This window comes from Crocodylus porosus, unplaced genomic scaffold (genome assembly GCF_001723895.1).
Source record: "Crocodylus porosus isolate Cpor-Errol unplaced genomic scaffold, CroPor_comp1, whole genome shotgun sequence".
In the NCBI taxonomy this organism is placed as follows: Eukaryota; Metazoa; Chordata; order Crocodylia; family Crocodylidae; genus Crocodylus; species Crocodylus porosus.
The window spans coordinates 3,358,007-3,374,915 of NW_017728939.1; the positions used below are offsets into that span (position 1 = coordinate 3,358,007).

The window sequence follows — 16,909 nt, forward strand, 5'->3', positions numbered from 1 at the left end:
AGAAACTCAAAATACCATCAGATCATTTCCAGCAGGACTACAAGAAAAACTAGACCTTGATCCCCCCCACTACCTAACCCAGGGACTTTTTACATGCTTTCTAAAATCCACAAACAAGGGAACCCTGGCAGACCTATCATATCCAACCATGGGACCCTAACTGAGGAAATATCAGGTTTCATTGAATCAATCCTAAAACCGCTTGTCACCCACAAAGCAAGTTTTGTCCAGGACACTACAGACTTTCTATGGAAATTTAAAAACATAGACTACCTTCTCAGCAACACCCTCCTAGCCACCATGGACGTTACCAGCCTATCTACCAACATCCCACACCAGGATGGCATTCACGCCTGCCTTATATATCTATAGGAACAAGATTACAACTCAGAATACAGACCCAAAGATATTACTGACCTTATACACTTCATCCTCGCGCACAACAATTTCATTTTTAATAACCAACACTTCCTCCAGCTGTGGGCACCAAAATGGCCCCACAGTATGCCAACCTTTTAATGAGCCCCCTGGAAGAAGGCTTCCTCAAGAACTGCACCATCAAACCCTTGCTACACTTAAGATATATCGAAGACATCTTCATCATTTGGACTGAAAACCTGCAATCTCTGATTGAGTTCCATCAGAAATTCAACAATCACCATCTCTGCATCCGACTTTCTCTAGAATACTCCAGCGCCAACATCTCCTTTTTAGACACGATGATCAGTACGCAGAATGGTAAAATACAGACCACATTGTACAAGAAACCCACAGACCAACATACAGATCTGCACAGAACAGCAATCACCCTAAACACACCAGAAAAGCTGTGATATACATCCAAGCCCTCAGATACCACCGAATTTGCACTGAGGAGAACACCCAGGATTGCCACTCACCAATCTTAAAAAGGCTTTCACCCAACAAGGACACTCCTCCAGAGAGATAGATCGCACGTTTGAAAGAGCCACCCGGATACCACGTGAAGAACTGCTGCAGTACAGAAGAAAAACCCCACAAATCGCACACCACTGGTTATGACATACCACCCCACCCTTGAACCCATATGGAAAATCCTCAAACAATTGCAACCTGTACTAGAAAGAGACCCTATTCTTAAAGAGATCTTCCCAGAGCCCCCATCCTAGCCTTCAAACAAGCACCGAACCTCGCTAACCTCATCACCAGAAGAAAACTTCCTCCGGCCCAAAACACACTGAATGGATTCAGCCCATGCCATGACAAGCAATGCAAAACCTGCCAACACATCTCCACCACCCCCACAGTCACTGCACCCCACAACAGAGCCATCACCATTCCTGGATTTTACAGCTGCACCTCCAGAAATGAAATACATCTCATCCAATGCACCAAATGCCCTGATGGAAAATACGTAGGAGACAACTGCGCACCAGAACGAACGCACACTGGACATCTATCAAAGACAGGAATACCCAATTACCAGTGGGGGCACATTTCTCACAGGAAAACCACTGTCTCTCCCATCTCTCAGTCCTGATCCTCAAAGGAAACTTTCCAGAGAGGAGCCTATGAACTCCACTTCATCAACCTCCTGGATACTAAAAATCATGGACTAAATATAGACATTGGATTTATGACACGTTACAACCTGCCTGACATCTGATTCCCCAGGTATCTCTCCACTATTCATTCCCCACCCCCACCCTGTCTCTCACCCATTGACTCCTCAATCTACATCTTCACTGACTGCCTGTCCTGCATGCAGCCCAGCCTCTGGCTTCTTTACTTGTCATTTCATCCAGGAAGAGCACACCCCAACTACTGATACTTCCTTAGCCTGATGAAGGGTTTTTGAACCCAAAAGCTTGCTTAAAAATTGTTTCCAGCTATCTAAGTTGGTCTAATAAAAGATATCAGATTCACCCAAAGAACCTCGTCTGCCTAAATTCTCCCTGCACTTTCAGTTAGATACGAAGTTTTTCCTGCCTTGTTCTCAGTGATCATATGATGTTGCAAAAAGCTGCTGATTTCCAATGATGGACAAAACCACATAGATTGGATAGTGGATTGTTATACGGTATTTGGAAAATACTTTTGGAGTAGTCAGAATGAAATGGTATTTATTTTCCCATTTGCATGATGAGGAGGCTAGCTGTGGAAGGATGGACTTATTGTAAAGGCACAGGACTGGGATTTAGGTAGCTGGGCCAGTGCCCAGCTCTGCCACAGATTCATTGTTTGACCTTGGGCAAGTCACTTGCTTTCTGTCTTTCAGTTCTACCTCCCCACAAATCTCCCAAGATGGGAGTAATGATCCAGCCTTTGGCCATTTATACTGTAATCTTTTTAGGCAAGATACTGTGTTTCACCATGTGAGAGCACTCTGGAGCCTCAGATCTCAGGTAAGGCTGCTACAATACTGCACAAGCACTGTCACCTGACAATAGTACCTAGGCTGAGAGCGTGATGTCATCATCTGAAATACACCTGGGAAGAGAGTCAGCACATTTAGAAGGCAAGATATGGGAGCTGCCAACAACATACTGAGAAGCTCGGCATCTGCCCGCAGGCTTTGTCAGGAGATGCTCATGGTTAGTCAGAGACTCCTATGCAGCGCGGACTTGTGGGTGCTGGATGCCTGCAGGGGAAGATCTTGCATTGGGACCACTCTGGTGCCAAGAACCTGTCAGACCTTTTAAGCAAATATCTGTTTCCAGAGTTTTTTTAATATTACGGGGTGGATTCTGCTTTTACTTACCCTGGTGTAAAACCAGAGTGACCTACCAGCACTGCTGGGGTTAACTGAGAGTACAGTCTGCTTGTATGTCTTTAACTAAGGTGACATCGGAGCTCAGTTAAAATCCATGGCAAAATTTCCGCTAAGTTCAACAGGGCAGGAGTTTGCCCCACAGGGTAAAATTGATTTTGTTTTAAATCCATACCTGTCACCATCAGACTGAGGAAAACTAACCCACCGCTGGAGGAGGCAGCATAAGAAAAATCACCCCTAGGAGATCAGCAGTTGCACACCAGTGTAGAGGGAACTTACATGCATCTAATCCCAGCCTTTTATCCCTGCTTGGGACACTGGACCAGGCTTTCTAGGCTAAATAAATATACCTTAACCCACAGCTTAACCAATCTTATTGAAGTTAATATGAGTCTTTCCGCTGACTTCAGACCATTTTGGATCAGGCTCCATTCTGACATTTCAGGCACCAAAGCATTTGTTCAGTGGCTCGTCTCCATCACTTGATTTTTCTTTCTCTTTAATCCTGTTAAATGCATGCAGAGTGACCAGTCTGGTCTGGCTGGTAGGAACTGGGAATTAGGACGGGATTGGCAGACAACAAGGCCTCCAAAACACTCTGTTAATACAAACGATCATAAAAAATAAGCAACAGAGGAGCAGGGGCTCAAAACTAAAAAGCAGGGGCAATATTTGTTTTTTCTTCTTAATTCAGGTCAGTACAGTGGTTCGCACAGAGCAGATTTTTGCCTAAAGAAAAGAAGTGGCAATAATTGAGGTGAGTGGAGCCACCATGCCAATCATTGTGGGTGCATTATGCTAAACTCTTATCTGAATACGACAGCCTCCAGAGGTAGAATCTAAGAGAACAGCGTTTGCATTTTTCACATGTGAGAGTCTTTTTATTTTCCTAATTCCACTTTTTACTTTCTGTTTTGTCCAAGAAAAAAGGAAAGTATTAAAAGCTTTTCTGGGAAGAAAAAAAAATGAAATGGTCATTTTTAAGTCACTCTTTTTTTCCCTGTGTGATCCATGGCAGATTAGGGGGAATGAGATTTAGTGAATTCTCTGCTGTTCTTTGGCAGGGTGGTATAAAAGGTATGTGAATAACCAGTTCAAAGAGGAATAAAATTAAACTTTGCAGGTTTAGACAGTGATACGTCCTGGAGAGAGTAGTGGGATTGGGAACCAGGATTCTTAGGTTCTTTTCCCAGGTTTCCCATTTCTGACTTGGTGACCTTGAGCCAGTCACCTGATTGTTAAGTGCCTCAGTTTCCACATCTGTGAAATGGAAATTATCATACAGACTTGTCTCATGGGTGTTGCGAAGCATTATTAATTCAGTTTTGTTAAGAACTTTGGGATCCTGCTACAAAGGTACCTATGTAAGTGCATTTTTAATAATACATATAAAGCTTTCACTATTAATAATTGACTGTCTAAAGACTACAGCTAAACCATAAGTGTGCTGACAACTGCACAACAAAGGGCAAGGTCTGATTCTGTTGTGGCCCCATTGAAATCAATGAAGTCAATAGAATGCATCACAGAACCTGTCCCCGTAGATTTGACACAACTGATCAGACTACACATTCATGAAATCCAGTGCTCTGCCCCCAGCAGGGCTTCAGGCAAAGATGAATATCTTCCACAATGTAGCTAAAACTATGCGGCACATGGGAAGAAAATTTCCTTCCTGACTCTTCCTGGTGATCACTGAACTGCCTGAATTATGTGGGCTTATTAGCCATCCTTTACATTAACTTGCAGTGCTGCAGATGATATTCTGTGACTGACATCTAGTGCTTTTGGCAATCTAGCTGAAGCAGTCAGTTCCCTGCCCTCCTATAACTGTCGGTGCCACAAGCAGTTTACACCCTGTCTTAAAGGTCTTAAAGGTTCTCATATTTTGGAAGGCCATAAAAAGGAAATAAAGGTATCAAATTTATGCTCAAGTTGATGTATGTCACCATATTTACTGCACAGTATGGGCATGCATGTGTAGGTGTGCACTCATACTGCACAGTAATTTTAGTTACTGTGCAGTAAATGTGCACATGTAGATGCACCCATTGAGTACTTCACAACCCCACACAGCAAAATCCTTAAAGGTACAAATACAGAGAAGTTAAGGTCACTGCAGAAAAGAGAACTGTGCCCAGCACCACTCATAAGCACTCATTAGTCCTGCCTTGAGCAGGGGGCTGAACTAGATGACCTTGTGAGGTTTCTTCCAGCCCTACTTTCCTATGTTCCTAAAACAGGCCCTAAAAAGTTAACACATCTTATTGCAATAACTGCTGTCCCCTCTTCTTCATACAGTGCATTCTTGTGGGGAGCCTTTGCTCCACCTTCACAGGGATTGTATTCCTTGAGTTTTCACTGGGGAAAGGAGGGAGATTAGCACCACTACTGGAATAATTATAGTGCAGCACCATAACATTTATATATATTACAGGAACTAATCTCTCTAACAAGTCACAATTACAAAATAAGCAGTAGGTAAATAAAATGTGCATCCAAAGATAAGCAATCAGCTGAAATATCAGTTTCTTAATGAATATTTACTCTTGAATTGAGAAGCATCTTTAAAAATTAGCAGCAGCCAGCTTTGAAATAGATATTTTCACTGCACTTCACATTTTTTTTTTTTTAAACAGCTTGAACTTAGGACCGGGACAGGGGGGTTTTTCATCAGAAAGTGAAGGTTGAAGGCCAACTGCATCTTTGGGAAGTATAAGTCACACACAGGTAGCAATTTCAGTAATACAGACTGTTTGGATGAGTGGTATACAGACAGAAAGAGATCTGAAACTTTTCAAGATGGGTTTCATGAATGCGTACGTCAAGGTTTGTGCAGGTGAAAGGGCCTAGCAAGACTGACCTGAAGAGAGATGTTCTGTGTCATGAAACAGAACAGGGCCAGATGGAGCAGTGGTGACTGTAGGAAGTTCATCTCATGTTGTCCTGCAAGAATATTCAGCCCCGGAGTTATCTACATTAGGAGTTACTCCACTTTGTAGCCACTTGATTGAGTTTGACAATCTTCTGAGGTAGAAACATATTCCTCAGAACTATCCTTAAGCTCAGCATCCTTATTTTACATACAGGATTTCACTGAGCAGCTATCTGACATTAATAATTTTCAGGAGTAAATGATTTTTGTGGGACCTGAAGCAACTAGAGCTGAAATGCTCTCATATTACATTCCAAATCCTGCGAGCCATTCAGTCCCATCAGACCCCTTTAAAAACTTCTGTTCTAAGAAATGACAATAGTGACAATGCCCTAAATACAGCATGATGCAGATAATATTGCTAATGAAGCAGAAAGAAGAGAGCTGAACATGCAGACCCATGGATTTACAGGTAGAAACACTGAGCCTGATTTTAATTGGCGGTGCAAAGGGGCCTCTTATAAGCATATGTTACTGCAACATAATTGCCGGAAAAGCATAAAGGGACCTTAGCATAAATGAAAAGCACCATGTTACCCATCATTTTGCTATCTCCTCAAATTTGACACCAAATAATTTGGGGTCTGATCCAGCCAAGTGTCTCCCATGAGCACCCTCAACTGCCAGTAATGGCAATTGGAATTAAAGGTGCCCAGCACCTTTGCAAGATTAGCTCCTGCAAGGAAATAAATATGGACTCCTTCCAATGTGACTTTGATGGCCACTTTTCAGCAAAGATGCAGGAGCAACCAGAGGTTCGCTGCTGCGAGGGAGGATGTCACCTCCTTTTTGTGCCACCAAAATGTGTTGAGTGAACATTTAAATACCAATTTTCAGCAGCAAGGAACCACGGTGACATCTTCCCCCCCCCACAGCAGCAAGGTCCCAGCTACTGCTCCTATACCATGTGCCACCTCTGCTGCTCTGCCCTCCCTCTTGCCAGAGCTGAAGCCAAAGTCAGAGAAGGAAAGGTACAGGGTGAGGAGTGGGGTGCAGCGAGGAAGGCACATGCCCTTGTTCTGTTCTGCTCCCCCAAATAACTCCCCCCCCCCCCCGTTAGATCTAGTCTGGGGATCGTGCCCTGCTTACACACCCATCATTACAGTCTTGCTTTTGTAACTGTAATTGCAGATTTGGCTGGCAGGATTGTGTCTAGAGCTGCCACCTGTATGAAACTCTAGAGTAAGCAGCTGCAATGTGTTCAGCTTATCCCAGGAAGCTCGTTTCTTTTTACTGTGCTATTTACAAACGCAAGGGTTGAACTTGGAAAAGAGAGAGGTACAAAATAGGCACTTTTCTATCAGTTACTTACTGTGCTAAGATGATTGAGACCCCAACAGGTTGCTTGCTGTGATTTTTCACAAAGTAAAATACTCCCTCCTCAGAAAATATGGTTGTTTCCATGAGTCTAAAGTTGGGCACCCAAGAACTGAAGCATCCAAAGACCCAAGTCCCATGAAAATATTGACCATGGTTTTGAACATTAACATTTACTCTGAAGTACAGCAACAAAACTCTTTATTTACAATTAAAACAAAACAAATATATCTAGATAATACAGCTACATTATGTGTTTATTTGTTAGAATTTTGCCATAACAGAAGCCTATATTGGGGCCCTAACTTACCTGAACATTAATTATTATTTATTAGTATTATAAAAGCAAGCAGAAACTCTGGTAAGGATTGGGTCCTATGTGGTATCTGGTTTATAATATTGCCTATGGGGAAGTCACAGATGGTACAAGGCACTGCACAAAAAATGCAGTAAAAAACAATCCAGCACTAAAGAGTTTATAGTCTTAAAATGAGCCTTTAAATCGAGTGAGCACACTTAACTAGAGTTATTCCCTATTCATTCCACTGTAAGTCAATGAAGTTAGACTGGTGCAAAACCAGCGTGACATACATTTCAAGCCTAATGTTTCTATCTGTACCCTGAATGATTTAAAGCGTAAAGGGCCCTAATGTCTGGAAGAAAAGAAGTGAATGCATTCAGTATATACTCTGCCACCTACCTCTGATTCGGAAAATGACATTTTCACACTTTCCCTTCTCAGGGCCTGCACCAAAGCAGAGCCCCACTGATTTTGGAGGAACTCTTCTGTGGAATCTACCTATGTAGATCATACAGTCTCTCACAATATTCTTCCAAGCAAGCTAAGAAAGTACAGGTTGGATGAACGGACTATAAGGTGGATACAAAACTGACTGGATCATCGGGCTCATAGAGTAGTAGTCAATGGCTTGATGTCTAGTAGGCAGCTAGTATCAATTAGAGTGCCCCAGTGGTTGATCCTGGGACCAGTTTTGTTCCATATCTTCATCAACAACCTTGAAGATGGGATGGAGTTCACCTTCATAAGTCTACAGATGACACCAAGCTGGGTGGAGCAGTAGATATGCTGGAGGGTAGGGCTAGGATTCAGAGAGACCTCGACAAATTGGAGGATTAGACCAAAAGCAATTTCATGAGGCTTAATAAGAAGAAGTGCAAAGTTCTGCACTTAAAACAATCCCATGCACCAGTACAGGCTGGGAACCAACTGGCTAAGCAGCAGCTCTGCAGAAAAGGACATGGGTGTTACAGTGGATAATAAGCTAAATATGAGCCAACAGTGTGTTCTTGTTGCAAAGAAGGTTAATGATATACTGGGCTGCATTAGTAGAAGTGTTGCCAGCAGATCAAGGGAAGTGATTATTTCCTTCTATTCAGCACTGGTGAGGCCACATCTGGAGTACTGTGTTCAGTTTTGGGCCCCCCACTTCAGGAAGGATGAATTGTAGACAGTCCAGCAGAGGGCAATGAAAATAGCGGGCAGGGGAACATGACTTATGAGGAAAGGCTGAGGGAACTGGGCTTATTTAGTCTGGAGAAAACTGAGGTGGGATTTAATACCAGCCTTCAACTACCTGAAGTGGTGTTTGAAAGAGGATGGAGCTGGACTGTTCTCAGTGGTGGCAGATGATGGAACAAGGAGCAATGGTCTCAAGTTGCAGCAAGGGAAGTTTAGGTTAGATATTAGGGAAAGCTTTCTAATGAGGAGGCTGGTAAAGCACTCGAATAGGTTACCCAGAGAGGTGGTGGAAGCTCCATCCTTGGAGGTTGTGAAGACTCAGCTAGACAAAGCCTTGGCTGGGATGATCTAGCTGGAGATGGTCCTGCTTTGAGCAGGGGGTTGGACTAGATAGCCTCCTGAAGTCCCTTCCAGCCCTAATTTTTTATGATTTTGTGATTCTATATCGCAGAACTGGGGTCAAAATCAGATTCTGATCATGCAAACATTTAAGCCTAGTTTTTTAAAGGTAGGTATAATTTCACTCAACATTGCAAGGCATTCAGATACCTTAATCCCATTTTCAGAAGCAACATACATGCAGATTCTGATAGATGTTTAGGCATCTAACTTCCATTCCTGGTCTTTGGGAGCTGAGGTCTCATTGACTTTCAGTGAGACTTAGGTTTCCATACATCTCCAAAACTCTAGCCTTTGCACATGCTTAAAAACAAATATTTGCATGAATGTAGAATCTGGTCTTAGAATCAAATCTCTGATGGCAGATGAGGTAAGAAATATATTTGTTTCCTGACTAATTTTAAAGGCAACATTTTATATATCTCACTCTAGGGACCAGGAATATTATGATGTGTGTTTCAAATGAGCCATTTCAAACCTCATTTATTATTTTCCAGAAATCTCATTCCATTTAAGTTGTCACAGCTTGAGGCCTGCTGATATTTTTTGTGCCTTCTCAATACAAAACAAAACAAAACAAAACGTGTCACTTAAAACCCTATTTTTATTGTTTCAAAATTCAAATACAAAAGAATAACAATAAGAAAAACAATTTTAACAAATGCAAAGAGCTTGGGGGGGTATTTTACATGAAAAAATGGTAAGGGAGTAAGCAAAATATAACAATCTCTCTATGTCACAATGTCTGTAGAGGATGGGTAATACCTAGATCCTCACCAAAAAAAAGGACTGAAAAAAAAACCACTCCACAAATTGACATGTCCTAATATTCTAAGTAAAAAGATAGTTTTGTCCTCCCATGTAGAATAAGAGGGCCTCATTTCTGTAAAATGCATATAGGTTAGGGGACAGAGGGCGATGGGTGAATATCTAGCCTTGCTCCTTGCAAATGAACTGCTGCCCTGAGAATGTAGTTGATGTTTCCTTTTGCCAGTCCAGGCAGCCAAGCAAAACTGACCCAGGAAAAGAAGTTCCTTGTGCATCCTCCTCCCCAGGAGTTCTCTCCACCCCGATTCTCACTTCTCAGTGGGCATCTACCACTCAGTCCCATTCATACTCTATGATGGTCCCCAGTGTAGATACAGCTGCAATGGTCAACGTTTTTTCTCTGCTGCCATTCGCACCAGCTCCTCTGAACAGAACCGTGCAGCAGAAGCCGACTTTGGCTAGTGAAGTTAATCACAGGAGGGTGTGATCCTTTCAAACCTGTCACCAGCACAGCTATGCTGGCAGAACTGTGTCATGGAGCTTAGGCCTGAAAGACCCTCATGGCCCTGCTGAAGGGGTATCCGAGTGCTTCAGAGTCTTTCCTGGATTTAGACTCACAGCACCATGGCAGGAAGGAAGCACCACCAGTCCTGCTTTTCAGAGGGCAAACTGGAGCCTGGAGAGGCCGAGTGCCTTGCTCAGCAGCACACAGTTCTTAGGAGTGGATCCAGGGTAGAGGGAAGCGGTGCAGTGGTGCACTTACATCCTCCCTTGACTCCTGCTTCACCCAGACTGGGAAAGGTGGCAGTATTTATATTCAGGCAGTGTTGAGGGAATCAGTTGACTTCATGGCTTATTATCACACCTCCCCCAACTCCTGCTAATCTCTCTCCACTCCACAGGAGAGAGAGATTAGCAGGATTAACAACCCTCTACCCTTGATAATGGTCTTTATGGTCCGCTATTTAAACTATCCTTTTTTCTGCAATGTTGCTATTCCTTAGCCTCTCCTAGTAATCTCTCTCTTCTATTTCACAGCTGTTTTTAGATCTTGCTAAAATCCTTAACTCAAGTGCAGTCACATTAACTCAGGTGTAGAAGTGACTGACAGTGAAGTATTGCAGGCACTGCCAAGATGCCCAGGAAGGCTAGATTTTGGTATACAAAATCTGAACGAGAGATGAGCAGACAAGGTGCTTTGGGTAAACCTTCTTTGACTTCTTACCCAAAGCACCTCATCTGCCTACGTCCTTCGACCAACACAGTTACAACCAACACTGCGTAAACATGACAGATATACATTCATTGCTTTTTCCTGCCCGGGGCAGAGGGTCGGAATCGATGATCTACTAAGGTCTCTTCCGACCCTCACATCTATAAAATCTATTTAAGGCCAATGACTGCAGGACAAATGACACCATCTCTTTGCTGGGTTTTTGGTTGTAGCCCTGTTGGTCTAAGGGCATGTGCAGGCAAGGCTCTTTGAGTAGATGTGATCTTTTATATTAGACTACATACAGGTCAGCAACATTTTTGAGCAGAGACAGTCCAACTTACAATGTTTCCAGTTACAATGTTTCGACCTTACAGTGTTTATAAATTACACCTTGTTTCAACTTTATGACATCAGTTTTGAATTTATGACACTTGATCCGATGTGATGCCACGCCAACAAACAAGTTCACTGCGTCACTCATCTCCCTGAAGAACGTCTGTCCAAACTTCCTTGGACACTGCCTTTACGAAAGCAGGCAAGACTCCAGAAAAACCTGCAGCCAAGACTCCAGCCAAGAGCCCTTCAAAAAGGCCAAAGTCACCTCAAAGAAGTCCATCCAAATCAATACGATTGCTATTTACAATACAAATACATCAATGTAGCTATATTACTCATCTATAATTGATCGAGTACAACATTCTGGAGTATTTTTGGTGAAAACTGGGTATCGGGCCTTGGTTTCAGAACCAACCCCCATTTATAACATTGTTTCTTATGAGAAAACTGGTTCTGAGTTACGACATTTTGACTCAAGATGTGGTTTTCAGGAACCAATTGTGTTGTAAGTCTGAGGACTGCCTGTATACGCCAGCTAGCCAGGTCACAGATAGGACCAGAAGTAGGGTTGAAGGGGAGTGGCACCCCCCCTGTCCAGGCTCTAGCCTTCTCAGCCTCAGCCCCAACCCATCTGTTTTCAGGAACCGATTGTGTTGCAAGTCAGAGGACTGCGTGTTGTTGGCAAAAGGTTCGTGGCAAGCTTTTGGGCGCAGCTGCCCTCCTTCAGGCACAGGGAGTCTCTCCTGCCCTGAGATCCTAAGACGCTCCCCTTGCCTGAGGAAGGGCAACTGTGCCCGAAAGCTTGCCATAAACTTTTTTTTCCAACTCCCCACTCAGTCTAATAAAAGAGCTCGCGTCTACCCAAAGAACCGTGCCCGTCCCTTTGGACTTTTCGCTGAGTTGATTCCATATATATTTTTTAAAAGAACCTTACGTATCCATTTAGCAAACCAGCGCACCTTCCGGCAGAGGCCTTAGCGACCAACGCACAAAAATCTACTTTCTGAGGAGAGAAAACGGCCCCCAAGCCTGGCAGTGGAGGCAGCAGCGGCCTACCTCCCACCCCTCCCGCACGCCACAGCGAGTCCGCAGGTGCTTCTCGCCCCGCCCCAAGGCCCCGCCCATCGCCCCGCCCCCAGGACCCCAGCCCCTCTCCGAGCGGCCGCGCATGCGCGTGGCTGACCGGGCACCTCCGGTAAGTGTCCCAAGAGTTCAGGAGAAAGAAAGAAAGGAAGGAAGGAAGGAAGACGCGGAGGTGAGCGCTGGGACCGGGCAGGAGCCGCCGGGCGCGGGCGGGGATGGCGACAGAGGCATGGCCACCCGCACGCAACGGTTAAACCGTGGGCGGGGCCTGCTGGGGGCGGGGCCTGGCCGTCTCCGCCATCTTGTGGCGGGCCGCGGAGGGGGTGGGGGTGTCTGTGGGCCGCGATCGCCAACACGTGCGTGGAGTGAAACATTGGCCCTGGCCGCTGAGCGCAGGCTGTGTGCGACAGCGCGACACGTCTGCTTTTCTATAGCCCCTAAATGTCTGGACCCCGCTCACTTTGAGAAATGAATCTTAGAGCCTCTCATGGAAAATAGAGATTTATTCTGTTGGGGCTTTCTGATCCCTCTCTAGTATCATATAATTATCATACAGTACTTATATTATTATAATCATATAATTATTATATTTGGTGCGGCTATACTTTATTATTAATGATTATATTTGGTGCGACTTTGCTTTCATATTCATCTGTAGTGTTCGTGGTGATATGCGATGCAGCTACACTTGTGGTCCCTGCTTTTGCCACAGGTGTTACATATCTTTTTTTGGCCCCCGGTGCCTTGTATGTGGGGGTGTGTTGACTCCTTCAGGAGATTTTTTTGAATGGTTTGGGAAGTAATAACAGCGAGAGAGAGATCTGGGAGAAGCTCGAGTGAGACAAAAAAGATTTGGAAAGAATTTCTCCCCTGTGTCAAAGCTCTATCGAGGAGCTTTTTTTAGAAGGAGAATCTGCTGAGGAAGAGGTGCTTGAACCAAAAAATATCAAGGTTTTTATGAAATCAGGACTCATAGTAGAGATGATGTCTTTTATGAGACCGACAAGGTTTTTAACAAAAAACCTTTAATTGCAAGCCTTCGGGCACCAACACCCTTCATCAGGCATTGGAAAAAAGATTGTAAAAGTCCTCTTGGGTAGAAATGAAAGTTCATATTTCATAGGAGTTTACAAAGGAAAATTTTATGAAGGGAGAGAAGACCAGTGCCAGATGAAGAGGAAGATATATTTAATGCTGCAGAAATAATTATCAGAGTTCTTGATGCAGCTGAGTATATAGCGTAGGGGCAATCTTAGTGATATTTGGTGCTGGGAGGAGTAAGATTAAATCTTTATATGAAGCTACTTAGTATAATTTATTCAAATAGTAGATCAGCAAAAATACACATTGGGTGTGCAGTTAGGTTTAAGGGGTAGAGAATGGAAGTTTTATGCAGAATTGCACAAGATCCCTTGTTTGGTTGTTATCAGCTTCTTGAATGTCTTAATACAATTTTAAAAATATGTATATGTGAGACATAGCTATTGTTTGATTTTAGAAATGTTGCTGGGCTTGGTATTTTCTTCTGTGGGTTTTCTTTCCAATTTCTGTGTTTCCCCCACCCAACTTTTGTCTATTTAGAAAATGAACTTTTCTGGGTAGAAATTGTCATGGACTATATTCTTATATAGGACTTGGCACAATAGAGTAACATACTAATTAAGAAATGGTTCACAAGGTTGTTTGCAGGACTGGCTTCTTATAAAATAAAAAATTGATCACTTATGTCCTGTGTGGGTCAGGTTGAGCTAATGTGGCAAGAAGTCCTAGTAACATTGAGTCTGTGTAGAATGAGCTGTTTCAGCACGAGTCTGAGTGTCAAAATTGAGCCCAGGTTTTGAGTTGTGTAACAGAGTTCCAGAATAGTTGCTGGACTATGCAGAATGGGTTCCCTTTGTCTTGTTTTATTATCATAATTAATACATAGCAAAGTAAAGATTGATAATGAACATGAGTGTACCTTAACACGTTGTATGGGCATGCAGTCTAATTAGCTAGTCTAATTCCTAGCTCAAAGTTTTGTTGTTTTTAAACCCCTCAGTTTGTTTGTTTCTAAATTTGACAGTTATTTTATAGAGGGCAAGTCAATTTACAGAGGAAATACTTTCTTTCCTGGAATATATATTTATTTGTTGTTGTTGAGTAGTCTTTTAAAAGTTAAAAGAGATTTCAGTGTAAGCAGAACAAAAATATGTGCACGTGATTCATAGGGCATTTCTGTCTCAAACTACTTAAATTATAATTTTAAAAACAACTTTAATCCTCACAATTTATTTCAGCAAGAAGTCAGGATTTTGTTGAAAGTGAAGGTTATTTCTAAGGAAGTCGAGTGACACCAGAGTTAATTTGTATGTCGCAGTTGTATTTATTGGCTGGAAGGAGGCAGTTTAGCCCCTGGGGGCTGTTCACTTGTTCATTGAGGACATATAATCCGAGTAAGCTACTAAAACAGTCCATCCCAACTGTCACTGCTTTTCAGAGCTGTGTTGTGTATGTTCATTTACCTCCTGCAAAGGGGATTGGGGAGCCAGTGCAATGGGAGACCAGGAATTTTGGATAGTAAATAACCCTCCTTGATCTTGTCCACCAAAGATGTATAGTGTCTTTTTAATCATGCAGTATCTGGTCTGTCCCATGTGGCAGCCACCTGATATCCCTGATGTCTGTCCTAGCCTTCTCCCATCTATACTTCTTCCACCATGCCCTGCTCACACAGACTTGATTTGTCACTTCTTTCCTATATTTTTTTATTCTGCATGACTTCGCTTTCTGGTTTTGAGTGAGGTTGTAGGGGCATTAGAGGCAAGAATATCTTGACTTCTAACTTTTAACCAGTATAATGGACCTTTTTCATCTGAGACACCATGGAAGAACTGGAAAATTTAATAGATTAAAATCAAAGCGTATGAAACCAGGAACACTTGCCAAATCCCATCAACATGTATATTTGCTTATCTTCCTAACAGCAAGGGACTCTCTCCTTGCAGCACACCCGTTGCATTATATCATTCTGTTCTGTTTCAACCAGGTGCAAACTCCCATCTTTTTGGTATGTTGCCTTCGGCTATGAGAGAGGCTTCCAATTAGAACTGCTTCTGTAATGCTTCGAGGGGGTCTGCTGCTGCTGACTTGACTCATTCAGTCAACATGAGTAAAGATGTCGGGTTCAGGGACAGAATGTTATCCTCTGCCACGAGTTTTGATTCAGATATATTGGGTCGTTTGAGACACCGCAGACTAATATAGTCTTAACGCTGTTTTTTAAAACACTAGGGGCAAGATGGAAAAAAGACTTAAATAGAAGTCCAAAACTGTGATGCCATCCTCTCCCTGCTTCAGCTTCTGCCTAAACCTGGAAGTGTCTAAATTAATTTGATAGCACCTTGTTAGGCTGGAAAGGTGTCGCAGAGTACCCTCCAAGGGTTGCATGCTCAGGCCTGCTGTGACCTTATCTGTACCCCTTGGAAGCAGCCTAGACTTGACTTCTTGAGTAAGAGGGGAACCCAAGTTCTTTCCCACTCAGAGACCTCAGCCCTTGGGTCTCTCACCGTCCCTCATTCTCCATGGCCCTGGCTCCAGGAGCGAGTGTCCAGTTCTGCTGAGAGAGGGACTTCCCCTACCCTTGGGATGACCTAGCACAACCCATAAGCCCAAGCAGCACAGCAAACAGTCTCTTCAGTAAAGGCATTTACTGGGGCTTAGGTCAACCAGCATGGGGTTTTCTGTCCCCTCCAGAGGGGTTAAGCAGTCCCTCTGTCCCCAGTCCAGCCTGGGCAGCAAATACTCAGCTGTTCTCTTTCCGGTCTCTCTTGCTTCCCAGAGCTTCTCTGTTTCTCTTCGTCTCCCAAACTCTTCTGGGAGCAGTTGCCAGGCTATTTGTTTCCAGCCTGCTGTCATGTTTATCTTGACCCCTTCTGGATGTTGGGCATCTCGCCTTTCTTGTTATGTCAACAAAGCCATTTTGACTGCAGCTGCGAAAGGTATATCCTGTCTCTGTCCTGCACATAGCCAGCCCTGGCATTCATGCTCTCGTGCCCTGTGCACAGGCCTATCGCGGGGCACTGAAGTGCCTGCTCCTTTAAGAGCAGAAACTGTCTGGGGAGAGGGCCCTAGGAGCCAGGCAGAAACCCCACAGGTGTAGGTTACTATGGCAGCAGGATAACAAGGGAATTAGCTTGCACCTGCACCCAGTCAGTTGACTGGAAGAAGGCAGGGCCCTGGGTGCACACAAACCCCAGGGCTGAGGCCAGCAATGGCTAGTTCTCTGGCAGCAGCCAGGGCTAGGAGCCTGTAGAGAAGAATTGCCCAGAGACACTGTGGCCGCTTGATATGCAGCCTGTAGGACAAATGGGGCTCCAAAAATTCACCAGGTACCCTGGGCTACAAGGCACTTAATGCTTGGGAGGAAGTTTGACTCTTTGAAAGGGACAGAGTGCGCCCTGAACTGGTTGTATTAGGTTATAGCCCAGGGGCTCATATTTTGGCTGCTGTTTATAAACGGGTGGACTAGACTGAGGCTGTTGGGAAGGAGGAGGCTTCATTGGGGCCACACTATGAACAACAGAACTGGATGCCTTTAAGTCAGCAGGCCCGGATGAGCTCCATCCGAGGGTACTGAAGGCA

The 16,909-nt window shown here is 43.9% G+C and overlaps 1 protein-coding gene across 1 annotated transcript in view; it reads left to right on the forward strand.

The window, feature by feature from the left end:
• The first annotated feature begins 12,370 nt into the window (after positions 1–12,370).
• LOC109318421 (lethal(3)malignant brain tumor-like protein 4) overlaps positions 12,371–16,909 on the forward strand; it is a 93,874-nt gene continuing 89,335 nt past the window's right edge. The window contains exon 1 of the mRNA XM_019547663.1: positions 12,371–12,458. Coding sequence (XP_019403208.1) covers positions 12,372–12,458 — 87 coding nt within the window. The 5' untranslated portion in view covers position 12,371. The remainder of the gene's footprint in view (positions 12,459–16,909) is intronic.